Source organism: Typopeltis vanoorti, chromosome 17 (assembly GCF_054136105.1).
Source record: "Typopeltis vanoorti isolate ZY-2024b chromosome 17, IOZ_Tvanoo_1.0, whole genome shotgun sequence".
NCBI classification, from domain to species: domain Eukaryota; kingdom Metazoa; phylum Arthropoda; class Arachnida; order Uropygi; family Thelyphonidae; genus Typopeltis; species Typopeltis vanoorti.
In genome coordinates, this window is record NC_143565.1 from 3762939 (window position 1) to 3778942 (window position 16004).

General features: G+C 36.3%; 1 protein-coding gene across 3 annotated transcripts in view; it reads left to right on the forward strand.

Moving 5' to 3' along the window:
• The window catches only part of LOC150097105 (sorting nexin-29-like), a 780446-nt gene that overhangs the window by 41289 nt on the left and 723153 nt on the right, over window positions 1–16004 (forward strand). For all 3 annotated transcript variants that reach the window (XM_090406852.1, XM_090406853.1, XM_090406854.1), the window contains exon 3: window positions 10659–10711. In XM_090406852.1, coding sequence (XP_090262978.1) covers window positions 10659–10711 — 53 coding nt within the window. The remainder of the gene's footprint in view (window positions 1–10658; window positions 10712–16004) is intronic.

Consider the following 16004-nt stretch of genomic DNA (forward strand, 5'->3'; position numbering starts at 1 on the left):
AATTGGTGGATGATTTGACACCTCATTTATAATTACATCCTCTGATGAGATGACCAAATCCAAGACCCCTCAATCCTTGTGTGCCCTCTGTTACATACTGTGTGAGGTAGTTATCCCTCAAAAACTCAAGAAACTCATTTTCTTTACTTACAGTTGCTATCTCTTCATTCCAGTCTATATTACCATAATTAAACTCACCCATAATGATCACTCTTTTCTTATTTGCTTGGCTTATTTGACTATACATTTCACTATCACCACCACCATCCACATTACCAGGTCTATAACAACATACCACCAAGTATTTGATTCTATTCACCTCTATCTCACACCATACTGCCTCAAAACCACTGGCCCTATTTCCCTCTTGCATCTCTACCTTGTATGGACATAACTCTTTCTCTATCATCAATAGCACTCCCCCTCCCTTTTTACCCCTTCTATCCTCAACATATCATACCCTTCCATCTCTATTCCTGTCAGGATGTCATCTCATCTAACCATGTCTCACTTATTCCGACAATCTTTGGGTGAACAGACGCAATTAGTGCAACCATTTCATCTGCCTTGTTTCTTATACTTCTAGCATTGGTATACAATCACGACAGCTCATTTCTTTCTGGATCTATAGCTAGTTCCACTGATACCACTCACTCGATGTGATCTCTCCATGCTAGACTGGGGCCATTTCCCTTTCTGCTTCTTCATTTTAGAACCCTTTTCAATTTCATCTGTTCCCTCTTGATCCCTGGTCATCCCATTTCTTTCCTGCCTACACATGCTCTCACATCCTCTTGGTGCATCCACCTTTCTCACGCTGTGTACCCCTGTCCATCCTGAGCCTCCCCGTTTCCCTGCTCCTCTTGCACACCCATTCTCTCTCATTTTCTATACTCATACCACTCACTTCCCCATTCATTTCCACTTCTTCAATCTCTCCTGTCTTACTCTCCTGCTCCTCCACATCACTGCCCTCTCGATCTGATTCATTCTCTCTGTTCACTTCTCTACCTTCCAGCAGCAGTCTCTCCAAGCGACTCACATCATAACCACTCAAGTGCAGTCCATCGCTCCAATACAGCTCACTTCGTCCCTCAAACTCATTCCACACATTAACAAACTGTACTCCCATCTCCTCACACATTTCAGCTAGAATATCATTCATAATCCTTGCTCTCCCCCTCATTTCACCACAATCATACCTAGGCAACACACTGACTATCCTTCCTGTCACACTATTCTCTTTTATCTTTCCAAGCAGCCTCCTGACATTCATTCTGACATGCTCTTTGTTCTCTCTCAAATCATTTGTACCAATTAATACCATTAACTCTTTTGCTCGCTCCCGCCTCATATTCAATGCCTCAATCACTCTACTCATTTTACCGCCTGGAAAACATACCTTGTGCATTTTATCCTCTAGCACACCTTTAATAATGGAGTCGCCATACAACGCCACCCGCTCATCTTTCGTTAACTCTTTCATGCCATCATGATTTATTTTAATAGTTTTGACCTGAATTCTCTTAATTTCAATCCGCATCTATTTCATTTCTTGCCTCATCGAATCCAATTCACTTTTCAAATCTTGCAACACATTCTCTCTATCATTAAATCTTTCTAACTTTCTAACTCTCCCCTCCCCCCTTTCTTCTCACATTCCCTCTCATTCATCCTTCTTTGTTTCCGTACTTTCGGTCCAACATACGTCCAACTTTCACTATCATTCTTCTCACTTTCACTCTCATTTATCTTTCTTTGTTTCCGTACTTTCGGACTAACATGCGTCCAACTTTCACTATCATTCTTCTCACTTTTACTCCCATCTTTCTTTGTTTCAGTACTTTCAGTCCAACTTTCGCCATCATTCATATAAGGCCTATAGCTGAGACAGGTGGTGGTTTGTCTTTAGTGGAGCAAATAATGATAGCTAGTTTTAAGTGGGGGCATGAAAGTAATGTAAAGATCATATTTCTTTAATATTCTGGCTATTTTTTTCTGATGTGCTTTAGACATGGGTGATGGTGATAGCATTACCAAATCTGTCTGAAGAGAAGGTTGTGGATTGGAAAGAGGATGCATTATTTTTTCTTTGATACTGTTTGGAACTAGAGCCAATAGATAAAATAAAGTATGGTGTATATGATTCAGTCCTGCTGCAAGAAAGGTCTCATTGTAACAAAGGTTATAGGCTATCTGGGTTAGTGTTTTAATGACACCATATTATTGAGAAGAGGGGTAATGATGGGAAGGTTTGAATGTATCTGCCTGAGTGAGTGGGTTTCCTGTATGCTGAAAAGGATGGATTACCATTAGGTAAGCAAGGTGTCTAGAAAGGCTAAACCATTATTAGTTGCCTTTTCCATTATAAATTGGATTCTAAGGTGAAAACTGTTGAAGGGACAGAGAAAAGTGTTTTGGCCATGTGACCAAATAGAAAACACATCATCTACATATCTTAACCAGAGAGAAGGTTTGAGAGGGCCTGAGTCAAGAGCTTGTCTTTCGCAATCTTCCATAAAAAAAATTGGCAAGGAAGTGAGAGGGGGAGATACCATAGCAGCACCCTTTGTTTATAAATTTTGATTTTTCAAGAGAAATTACTGGAATTGGATAGCAAAGGAAAAGAAGTTCTACGATATCAAAGGGAAAAATATTTTTTCAAAGTAATGAGGTATTATTTAACCACCATACTGGCTTGTACGTGTATATAAGTCCATAATTACATAAATGTGAATTCATTACGAAGGGTGGTCTGAAATGTTCTCGACCTAACAAAGAAAAAAATAATTTATAATTTTAAAATTATTTTTATTTTTCAACATAATTTCCCTTAAAACTAATACATTTATTCCAGTGATGCTCCAGTGCCATTACCCTGTGGGGTAATGCCATTACCCCACAGGGTAATGGCACTGGATATATAATGGTAATGGTTCTCAGTAAGGTCTGCAAAATACAGCTGCAATCAGCTCTTGATTCAAAGAAAAATGCTGACCAGCAAGGAAGAGTTTTAGTTTTGGGAAGAGATAGAAGTCAGAGAGAGCCAAATCTGGGGAATAAGGTAGATGTTCTAACAATTCGTAGTGCAGATCCCTTAATTTTCCCATTGCCAAAACACCTTTGTGGGCAGGTGCATTGTCCTGATGAAAGATGATTTTTTTTTCCTTCTGCAAACCAGGTCACTCACAAATTTTTTCATCTAGTCTGGTTAAAAGATCAGAACAATATTCCCCAGTTATTGTTTTACCCTTTTCAAGATAATTAATAAACAAAATGCCTTCAGCATCCAAAAATACCGATGCCATGACCTTTCCTGCTGATGGAACTGACTTTGTCTTCTTTGGCACTGAACAACCGGCTTCTGTCCACTGTTTCGACTGCTGTTTGGATTCTGGTGTATAATGATGAATTCAAGCCTCATCCACAGTAATAAATCGATGCACAAAATCAGTTTTATTCTTGTTAAAATGCTCCAAGCACTGTTCAGAGATTTTTATGCGAGTGCGTTTTTGATCTGCTGTGAGCAAGCGCGGCACCCATCTTGTGCAAAGCTTTTTCATTTGCAATTCTTCATGCAAAATATATCCTACACATTCTTCTTTTGAAATGCCTATAGTCTCAGCAATTTCATGCTCTTTGACTCACCAGTCATCCAATACCATATCGTGCACTTGATCCATGATTTCTGGTGTTGTTACACTTTTTGGATGTCTTTCATGTGGATCATCTTCAAGGTTGGTACAGCCATGTTTAAACTCGGCACTCCATTTCTTAATTGTCGAAAATGAAGGAGAAGGGTGCCCATAAACTTTTATCAACTTCAAATGAATTTCTTTTGGCGTTAAACTTTCTTTTACAAAGAATTTTATTACCGCACGATACTTGATTTTATCCATTTCAAGGGATACAAACAACACTTTTACTTCAGACAGCTATATAAAACAAACTACTTGATAGAATGACTTGCAGTTTCACTGGATGCTTATGACAGATATACCAACTTAGAAAAAGAAAATCTTGCTGATAGTGTTGCCATCTATAGTTGAGGCCGAGAACTTTTCAGACCACCCTCGTATAAGCACTGAATATTATAGAAAAAATTATATGGATACAAATTGTATGTTTTTGATATATTTGATCCTTATGGCCGGTTGGGTGGTAAGCAGTGGCGCACTCAGGATTTAATCTTGGAGGGGGTCGAGCACTTAGGATTTAACCTTTGGGTGGGGGGGGCCGAGTTGAGTAGATGTTTTGCGAATACACACTACACATCGCATATGACCTATAACTGAGCATCTGCAGTGATCGCTAATTCATAGGTAGCACACAACATAAATAAAAAAATGAATTTTAATTAGGAAAAGATTTTTGGAAATTTTTCTAGTGTTTTTTCCTTTTCTTTGGGGGATGCCCGGGCCCCTTGCCCCCCCCCCCCCCCTGGGTGTGCCACTGGTGGTAAGGGAATATTGGTGAACAAAGAGGTGATGTCAAGGCTCACTAGGATATCAGTATCATTAAGAATTAAATTTTCAATAGGTCTTTTAAAATGGGAAGAGTAAAATGGTAAAAGCATTCTCAAAATAGTTTCTTCCTGATATTCAGACTTCACAAAAAAACATAAACTATATGGTTGCTGTCTTCCTCCTCCTGGATAACTTACCTAAAATTCATAAATCCAGTTCTCCCCCTAAAACCTTACTATGAGATGCTACTGATTCTCCCTGCTATAAATTTTCCAATTAGCCAAATCTCTTGTACTCCTTACCAGTCATACCACATCATAAAAAAAAAAAAAATGTCTTTATTTTGAAAGTTTGGTTGATAGTCAGAAAACAGGAAATATGATGATAACATAAGTTCCTAATGGGGTTTTAAAGGATAGATGTAAAATAAATTTTTTACTACATCACAGGATAGGAGAGGACAATGGATCTCTTCTTTAAATTGCGTAAGAGTGTGGCTATCAGTGGTATGAGAATTAGATTGTTTGCTTAGAGAGAAAGAGAGGGGGAGTGAATGAATGTAGTGAGTTGCCTCAGACAGTCCTGAAAACTTTGTCAGTGATTTAGTTTAAGGAGAGGTATTATTATTATTACGTGACACCTCCAAGGAGTCCAAAGACTCATCAAGGGAGGTCACCTACTAGACAACTCCATCTCCACTTAATCCACCAACTATAGTGAACTGCCACTACAAACATCATCTACACCAACACCATCTACTGCCCACCACCACTAGTGTTTTTTGTCTGTAAGCTGCATGTGCCTCACAAGACTGATTTGTCTGTATACAGGATGAAAACCCTGAGTTTCTGCAAGAAAAAAATCCTACTATCTTCGTATGAGATTGGCTAACTTATCTTCGAAAAAAAACTGATATAAAGATTCCTTCCTCTCATCATGACAAGAATCAAACTTAGGTCTTTTCCAATTGAAGAGTGCAATTGTTACATCATCACTTTTGTGGCTTTGTTTTAATTTATACTTGATTTTCCTTATTTAGATCTAATTTGCTTTTTACCCTAATTACTCTCAAGATCTAAACCTAAATTTTGCCTTCAGTACACAATATAGAAAGACTATCTATATATTTGGCTGATTACTAGATTAATCACGTGTATCAATTACTCGGACAAAGGATTTACCCTTTGTTAGGGACAGGATCCTTTGTGATTACTGTCTGAGATTGTCTGCCGATCAGATACTGGCAAATTTATTTGTTATGATGCGCCAGCCAATATCTTTAGTTTAGAAGGAATTCTTAACCATGGAAACTCTCTCAGATAACATACAGAGGTGAAGAATGTAACACTTATTCATAATACCGAAATTCTCAATATCAACTATGTTTAATATTGTTTGCAATCGTGGCTTTTAAACATCTATTCTACTCTGCTTAGTTTCCAATTTTATGAGTGGTAATTTGAATTCATTCTCAGGCTAATGTCAGGTACAAAACATAAAGCACATTTATTGAGATCTTAAGATTATGCATTTACATTCATGCACTCAGTCAATTTTGTATCATTTTAAAGTAAAGAACTAGTTTAACCAACTAAAACACAAATGGATACAATCATTAGCTCCTTCTATAAGATTAAGCATTAAACTACACATTATACAAGTCTTAAATTTCATCCATTCAGTTCTCTTCTAAATTACGTTAGTTATTCACATAAAATACCTGTCACAAATCATTTAGAAACTTTTTCTAACAAAATGCTCAGTGGAGTTAAGCCACTGCTATTATTGATAATCACCTAAGAGTTCTATACTACATTGTCCTTGCTCACTAACTATATAACATTTTTTCATTCTAAGTGGGAAAGGAATAACAAAATTCTTTATGTTACCAGCTCTTGGGAAGATTAACAGATCCGTCACTTAATTCACATTTTTGTCTTACACAGCCCGATCCTTCTTCCTTGAATTGGGATCAGAACATCTCCTCTTGGCCTTTATCCACATGGTTACTCATAGAGATCATAGTACTTGGCTTTCCTGAACGTCTGGGGATATGCCAACATCTGTCTGGTTCTGATGCCACTAGTCATCGTCAGAGCTGCCGGTTCAGCTATTCCGTCCCGAGGAGATAGCTAGTCAGGACACTGGAACTGTGGGTGCCGACATCTAACATCTCTGGGTGATCCAGAATCCATCAGGAGGCGAGAGAAAGGCCCAATGTTCAACCACGTAAAACACCCGGAAATGGTCAAGACAAAAAAGCCTTGAGAGAGGGGAGCAAACCCCTTTTATTCTGCACCCTTGGCACCCTCTTTACTGCCACGTTCTTCCTCACGGCACTCGTCTCCTTTGCCTGCGAGATGATCCGGTATACCAGGTCTCCCTGTGTAGCATCTTCTGGGAAAACGAGCTAGCGCTGCTTTCCATGTAAATGCTTATGCCTCAAGCCAAACGTTCACCTGAACGGTTCGCCCGCGAACTTTGGACTTTTGTTTATCAAGAATACATCTTGATAAACATTTCATTTCACATAGAATACCCTTTTATAGTTACATTTTACAAACTGGAAATCTTTATTTAGATTTGAATAAACAAGTTTTCTTTTATAATTCTACATTTAAAGGTATTTATTGCCCTATTTACAATCCTTTTGTTTGCTTAAGTACAAGTTTCCCCCTTGTTGATATGTTAGACTTGTTAAATCTTGAATGAATTAATTTTTCAATAAATTCTCCCATTCAAGATCTTTTCATCCATGATAGGAAACTTGAATAATGTTTAGTGGAATTCTCCCCAAAGTGTCTTCTGACTCTATGGAGATCCCTGTGTAATAACTATAATAGTAATAATATATATTTGGTGGCAAGTGACATTTGGCCCTCAAGAATTCCAGAAATTCCATTCTCTTACTACATGCACTTTTCTCTTCCCAATTTATATTGGTGTAGTTAAAATCTCTCATAACAATCATTCTTCTTGCACTCACTACAGTAAGCTGAACTGTCTAAACATCTGCTTCCCCCATATGCTCCCTAGCTTATAGCAACACCCCACTAAATATCCTGTCCTACCCATCTCTCTCTCTCTCTCAAAACTCTTAGTGCTATTGCCACCCAAATGCTCCACTTGAGAGGACATAGCTCATCACTTATAAGAAGTATACTCCACCTGCGTGTTTTCCCTTCGTATCCTTTGACAAAAAGTGCTGTACCCTGTTACTTCTATTTCTGTCAGTATATCATCTTCCATCAACTATGTCTCTGTGATCCCAATAATCTTTGGACAGGCAAAGGCTCTGAGTGCACCAATTCATCCTCTTTATTCTGGATACTCTTTGCATTTAAATAAAGAATCAAGGCACTGCCACTGTTTCAGTACCTATCATTATCTCCTCCAGATTCCATGGATTTCATTACATGATGTATTCCCCCTTTTCCCAAGCAACTATTCACATAAGAGGTCACCCTACTACCATCTCTCCTGATAATTATAATTTCCCTGCATTGACTTGTTTGGAGAACAACATTCTCTCCAGATGTCTATGTTCTTCCTCGTTTTATGTAATCGAAGCCTCTCTTTCAACATTCTGGCTATGATACTATTCATTATTGATGCTCTTCTCCACAGCTCTGCAATATTACCCCCCCCCCACAAGCTTCCCTCTGTCTTCTGCCATACAAACTTAAGCATGAACCTCAGATCTCTTGCCATCTGCCTCTCAAGTCATTTGTATCCAACAATACAATTATCTCGTCTACTCTTTCACTTTACTTAATTGCCATAGTCACTCTATCTATCATTCCTCCAGGCAGATGATCTTCTGGTATTCAATCTTGCACACCAGATCTTCAAGTCACTATACATCACATCTCTTACTACTCTGTTTCTTCGTTGCTCACCTGCATCCCTCGTTCTCTCTCCTCTGGCACTTTTGTCCCTTGTTTTCCTACTTGTCTGTTTCCTGCACTGTCTTGCCTTTCTTTCAATCTCTCTCTCTTTTACTGGTTCTCTTATTCTCTCCATTTTTATCATTCACATAACACCCTCATTCCTACTCTGATTCACTTTGTATTCATTGTTTCCGGCCTCCTTATCTCTTCTTTCACACTATCCAATCCCTTCTTGATACATTCTACTTCTTCTTTCAGCACATCTTTCTTTCTCTCTCTCTCTCTCTCTCTCTGCCTGCAAGCTACCTACTCTCGTTTGATTCATTCTTCCAATCAACATCATTTTCCAAACCTACTACACTCTCTACTTTTATATTCTCATTTACATGCTGCTTATTTTCCTCACCTTAATTAAGCTTAAGGTGATCTTTTCTTGATTTAATATGCAATTTTTTTAAAAATATTTTGCAGATTTTGTTAAACTTTTTTTTATCACTTAAATCAACATGTAATCAAGTCTGCTATTGTGTTACTGTATTTTGTATATTCTTTTCTGTTGTGTGTCTAAGAAATGTTTTCAGTATTATGTATGTACCTTAAGTATAATATAATACAAGAATTTATATTCTGTAGGTATATGCAAGGGGGGGGGTGCTGGAAAGTGCTGATAAACGCCTAGAACAAAAATGATATTAAAGCAACTGAAATAACCACAAAAAAAAAAAAAAAAAAAAAAAAAAAACATCCTACGAGGGTGGTCTGAAAAGTTCTTGGCCTCGACCGGAGATGGCAACACTATTGGCAAGATTTTTTTTTTTTTCTTTAAGTTGGTACGTCTATTATAAGCATCCATGTGAAATTGCAAGTCATTCTATCAAGTAGTTTGTTTTATACAGCTGTCTGCAGCAAAAGTGTTGTCTATATCCCTTGAAATGGATAAAATTGAGTATTGCAGGTATAAAATTCTTTGTAAAAGAAGTTTTAACACCAAAAGAAATTCATTTGAAGTTGATAAAGTTTATGGGCACTCTTCTCTTTCGTTTTCGACAATTAAGAAATGATCTCCCAAATTTAAACATGGCCATACCATCTTTGAAGATGATCCACATGAAGAATGTCCAAAAAGTGTAACAACACCAGATATCATTGATCAAGTGCACGATTTCGTATTGGATGACTGGCAAGTCAAAATGCATGAATTGCTGAGACTATAGGCATTTCAAAATAATGTGTAGGATATATTTTGCATGAAGAATTGCAAATGAAAAAGCTTCGTGCAAGATGGGTGCTGTGCATGCTCACAGCAGATCAAAAATGCACCTGCATGAAAATCTCTGAACAGTGCTTGGAGCATTTTAACAAGAATAAAACTTATTTTGTTTGTCGATTTATTACTATGGATGAGACTTGGATTCACCGTTACACACCAGAATCCAAACATTAGTCAAAACAGTGGACAGAAGCTGGTTGGTCACCGCCAAAGAAGACCAAGTCGGCTCCATCAGCAGGAAGGGTCATGGCATCGGTATTTTAGGATGCTGAAGGCATTTTGTTTATTAATTATCTTGAAAAGGGTAAAACAATAACTGGGGAATATTGTTCTGATCTTTTATCCAGACTAGATGAAAAAATTTGTGAGTGACCTGGTTTACAGAAGAAAAAAATCATCTTTCATCAGGAATGCACTTGCCCACAAAGAAGTTTTGGCAATGGGAAAATTAAGGGGTTTGCACTATGACTTGTTGGAACATCCGCCCTATTCCCCAGATTTGGCTCTCTCTGACTTCTATCTCTTCCCAAAACTAAAACTCTTCCTCGCTGGTCAGCGTTTTTCTTCGAATCAAGAGGTGATTGCAGATTTAAAAGGGTATTTTGCAGATCTGACTGAGAACCATTACAGGGATGGGATAATGGCACTGAAGCATCACTGGAATAAATGTATTAGTCTTAAGGGAGATTATGTTGAAAAATAAAAATAATTTTGAAATTATAAATTTGTTTTTTCATTGTTAGGCATAGAACTTTTTATACCACCCTCGTAGTAGCAGAGTTATGGAGGTAACTTATGTTCTTTTATTCTTGTATTTTGATATGGTCTTTCTTGTGGTATATCAGTTGCTTTAATATTTGAAGTAGATGTTAATTAGAACTTTCCAGCCACCCCCTTCTCGTAAGTATCACAGTATTATCTGAAGCAGTATAATGTTTACAAGAAATTAAAGTTAATTGAAAAAAATTACTAACATTACATTTTACCTTAGCTTGTAGCAAGTCTTGCACCAAAAATTTTTTTTTTTCCTAGTGTCAGATCAGATTTGGTGGTAGGACAGAGCTTGCTACAGAGAATGACAGCAGGTAATTATTTAATTGTATTAGCATTATAAGTATTAGTTGATGCATTTGCTTATTAAAGCTGAGTTAATCATGAGTTTCATTCTATCTTCTGAACATAACTGATACATCATTGATAGGCATTGTAGAAAAAATATAAACAGATTAAACTTTATTACCTGTGGATTTTGGGCTGTCTCATGGTTCTAAGCTGTATGTGATGGAGATGAATAACAAGTTGAATATTAAAATGGCCAACAGTCATGTGATATCCACTGAGTGGCAACTTTATTAGGAAAAACCCATATTAGATGTTAGGATGGAGATTTTGATATTTCAGTAATGTAAAACTTCAAATAACACATTTGAAAGATAAATTTTCAGACTTTCCTAAACATTTCACAGGGAATGAGTGTTTAAACTGCAAATAATGACATTGGAAAGGTTCATTTTCGGATGTTATGTTGAAGTTTGAAAAGGTTGATAATTACAGTGTTGAATGGGATATAACTTATTTTGAGGGTATTTTAAAAAAATTAGTTTTTCCAGAACTTGGAAAGTTTAAGACAGTTTGTTCTTCGTTTAAAGGATTAAACAACAATATTATTATACTCGGTGGAGTTGAAGATTCATCTAGGAGGTACTTTTGTCATACACGCAGCTCATCATACCACACCTCAAACACACTCATATTCCCTGCAGATAGCACACTCTCAGATGTTCCAGTGATGAACCAGAGTTCATCACTGGAAGCTGTATAAGGAGGGTGTGAGAAGGGGATTTTTTGCATGCAGAGTTGTGAATGATTGGCAAGGCATTCCAATCAATCACAACTGTGTATGCAAAAAACCTGCTTCTCACTCCCCTGCTCACACCCTCCTTATACAGCTTAGAGGGATGACCTCTGGTTCTCTTCTCATCTCCCACCATTTGCTGTAAAACCTTTCCAACATTGATCGTATAACAACCCCTTACTAACTTGTAGGTCTCTATCATACACCCCTCTTCCTCCCATCCACTAGACCAGTGCTTCCCAAACTTCTGGATGTCAGGCCCCCCTTTGCAAAAATTAAAATATTTCACAGGCCCCCTCGAAAATAGATCATAATGGAGAGATATATTATTATTATATTTATTGTATTTATATTCAATGCAAAACATACACAGCAAATATTGCAAAAATCAAATGCATATATTACATTTTTTGCCTCTTACCGTTTGGTTCTGAAGACGATGCAGGCTGTTCTGGTAAAATATGAAATACTGTCTTTTTTTTTTTTTTGAGTCTGTTTCTTCTTCTTCTGATTGTTCGCGAGAATTTTTTTTTTATTTTTTATCAGCCACTTACCCATCTCAGGGTTAAATTTATTAACGTAGACTAGATCAAATAATATCACCACTTACCGATACTGGCACACTACAGACTGATAACATGAAATTAGTGAATATTACCTGAATAAGGGAATCTCCGGACCAGGAACATTTTTCTCTTTTGTGACTTTTCTCCCTTTAAGGTAATTAAGCCTAATGCGAAACAGACAACAAAGGCATTGTATTAAAACATGCATACGATTGGTGCGGTATTAACAAAAGATCGCGCAACCGAAAGATAAAAGCATAGCTGACAATTGAGTTGAAATGCTAACTCTCTTCAACCGAATTCCATATGTGAAACAGCCATAACATTCATTATATATATGTTACTTAGTTTTAACACTTTTACGAATTTTAACACGTTCGGTTGAATTTTATTGCTGCCTTGGGAAATCTAACTCACACACATCTAATTAATAACAATAGTTTTTAGTTAAATACTGTGTTTGCCCATGCAACATATGGCTTTTGTTTCAGTCTATACAGCATAGTTTCTGTATGAGGGGACATGTGATTCAATAATTAGTGTTTTTATCCCCATTGTCTCTAATTGCACTATTTGTTGAGAAATAATTTACACAGACTCCTCATACCTTATTCACTGGCATAATAAAATTACTTGTTTTTATTGCCTCTGCAGTATAGTGGCTGTTAGGGAGGGCGTGTTGTTTACCCACTGCAAGCGAGTTACTATCTCCCCACATGAACTTGTTTAAGCTTTTTTTTCATGTGTGAAGTATATGCGAATGACATGTGATAACATAAAACGAGTTTTGATATGTATATAAAGTCAATATCAACAGTCTCTGATTAAGAACGCGTGATGAAAGGGACAGGAAGATTTGGAGCTTCTCTGGAGAGCATTCGAAGTAAATACCATTAACCACTGCTTTGAAATGAAACATATGAATAAGCAATATTTACTAATATTCATTAAGTGCCAAAATACACAGGAAGCAAAGTTTGTGAACCAACACTAATGTGTGAATTTTTCCATTAAGATATAAAAAATAACAAAAAAAGAAATAATAAATAATAAAAGTTAAATACGTTTCTTTAAAAGTAAAAAAATCTACTTAGTCTTAAAACATTTTAAATTTGTTTTCATTATTTCACGCCCCCCCCTCAACAAAACCTACGCCCCCCCCCTCCCCCCAAGGGAGCCGCAGCCCACAGTTTGGGAACCGCTGCACTAGACCATAGGTTCCCAAAGTGGGCGCTGAAGCCTTCTGGGGTGAGGGGGGACTGTAGTGGGATCTGAAGCATTTGGGGGCGTTCAGGCGGTGTAGGGGTCGGTGGCCCTTTATAGAAGAAATTAATAACATATATGTAAAAATTAATTATTTTCTTGATTTTGCGATTAGATAACCATTTAAAATTTAAATATTGCATTTTAATTCATCTTTATGCCCGTCTTACATGATACATTTTTTTATCAATTTTCTATTTCAATTATTTAATTATTTGAAAATTTACCATGTCAGATAGAAATAGATGTCAATTTTTTATGTCAATGAGAAAATAGAGCATGTATATATGTGTGTATAATAGGTTATGTTTAGAGTAGCAAATATATTTGTTATATTTCATTTCAAAATATATATAAAATATATAAAACCACTTTTCTAATTGATTTGAAAAAAAATAAATTTTTTGTACAAATTTTATATAATTTAATATTACGAGTAAAAATAACAATGGCAAGAAAGAAATAAAATTGTAAATTTTAGTTAGCCTAGTTAGTATTAACTTATATTGCTAACTAGAGGGAAAAAACAAAGCAAATATTATTCGAAACTTATTATACTGTTTTCTGTGGTTATATCGTGTGTAATTATTTTATTTATTAATTATTATTTATAATTATTCGGACAATGTCATGGTCGGACAAACAAAATGCGCTTGCGTGCAAAATAAAAAATTGAACGTGTCATACAGGATATTTTAACTTCTATTTTTTTATATACTTAAAAAATTTATTCATTTTTTGCTATTGTAAAAATTGATGGTGCCTTACAGGCTTTAGTCTATCCATGCAGCAGACGAGTCTTAACTAGTAGTATGTCGGTCAACTATTATGTAGGTAATTCACTCAATTCAGCATGCTTTGACAGGAATATGGGTGCTTGCAGTGACTTGTTCAAAGCACGAGTACGATGGTATCGCAAACAAATCAATGCATGCAAGTCGATTCGGGCTAGATTTCAAATCTATAAATACCAGTGGTTTAGGAATAAGTTTCATTATTTTTTGTGTGCTTTGCCAACAATCATCAGTCGAAAGTGCGATAGATAAGTGGAGTCATACAAAGTGTAAATTAAATCTTTTATTTTGTGAATATTTTTGCAAATTTTATTACTTCATTATGTCTGAATATAAGAAGAAATGTTGACAGTACAGTATTCAGTCTCCTATGAACCAATTATTACCCATGTTTGATTTGGCAAAAAGTGTTTTCAAATGAAGCAAAGAAACCTTCTAGGCTACAAGAGCATTTGACTAAAATGCATGCTGACAAAAAAGGATAAAGATTTGTCCTATTTTCAAGTACTAGAAGAAAAATATTTTAAACGTCTAACTATATGAAAACTTTTACGTCGTCCACTAAACAAGATAATGATGGATTACAAGCTTCTTATAATATTTCATTATTAATCACAAAAGTGGGAAAACCACACACAATTGGTGAGGAATTAATCTTGTTGGCAGTAAAAGAAGTAATAAACACTGTGCTTCATAAGCTAGCATCAGATTTCATCAGGAAAATTCCTTTGAGCAATAATTCAGTGCATAGAAGAATCGATGAAATGGCTGAAGACGTTGAAAAATCATTGTGTGATTATTTGAAGACATGCCAATTTTCCATTCAACTTGATGAATCAACTCTCTCAAATAATGAACCACTACTCTTATCATACGTACGATTCTTGAAAGAGGAAAAAGTTTGTCAAGAATTATTATTTGCTAAAAACTTGGAAGCGGATACAAAGGGAGAATCTATGTTTAATATCATGAATAAGTTTTTTCAAGAGAAAGACATTCCTGTTCGTAATATTTTGTCTGCTGCTGCTGATGGTGCTCCAGCAATGGCAGGGCGCCACAAGGGTTTCATAGCGCATTTGAAACAAGCACTACCAAATGTACTCGCTATACATTGTGTTCATCGTCAACATTTGGTTGCGAAAAATTTAAGTGAACGCCTGCACACGTCGCTCCATTACGTTATTAGAGTAGTCAACAAAATTAGAAGCAATTCATTGAGTGACAGATTGTTTAGCCAACTTTGTAGTAAAAACGATGAAGATTTCAGTCGTTTGCTGCTTCACACAGAAGTTCGCTGGCTTTCAAAAGGTATTTGTCTGCATCGATTTTACAATTTGTTTGATTCAGTACTAGAGTTCCTAGAAAACAGAGACGACGGATTGCGGGCCAACCTGATTATATCCAAAAATGGCATCGCTTATTTGACAGACCTCTATAAAATATTTAATGAAATCAATCTACAACTACAAGGTGATGAATTGAATTGAATTAAAACAAAAAACGTTTCCCTACAAAAGTCGCTTTTGTAGGGAAACTTCTTCTGTTCAAGCAGAATATGGGCCCGAGGGGAATATAGTCACTTTTCAAATTTATCAGCAGTGTCTCTCAAAAAGGAAGATTTACTTACATCTGCCAACACTTGGAGGTTCTCCATGCTGATTTCAATGAGTGATTCAAGGATATTCTAAACATGAATATACCAAATTGGGTTCTAGATCCTTTCTCACATGTAAGCACAGCAGAATCATCAAATTTAGAAGTGGAACTCATAGAACTCACAACAAATGAAGAACTAAAAATAAAATTCAAAACTGGATACCAAGAGGTCTGGCGTCAAAAATCAATACCGACACTCTAACCTGGATTATGGGAAATAGTGCAGAAATTTTTAATTGCATTT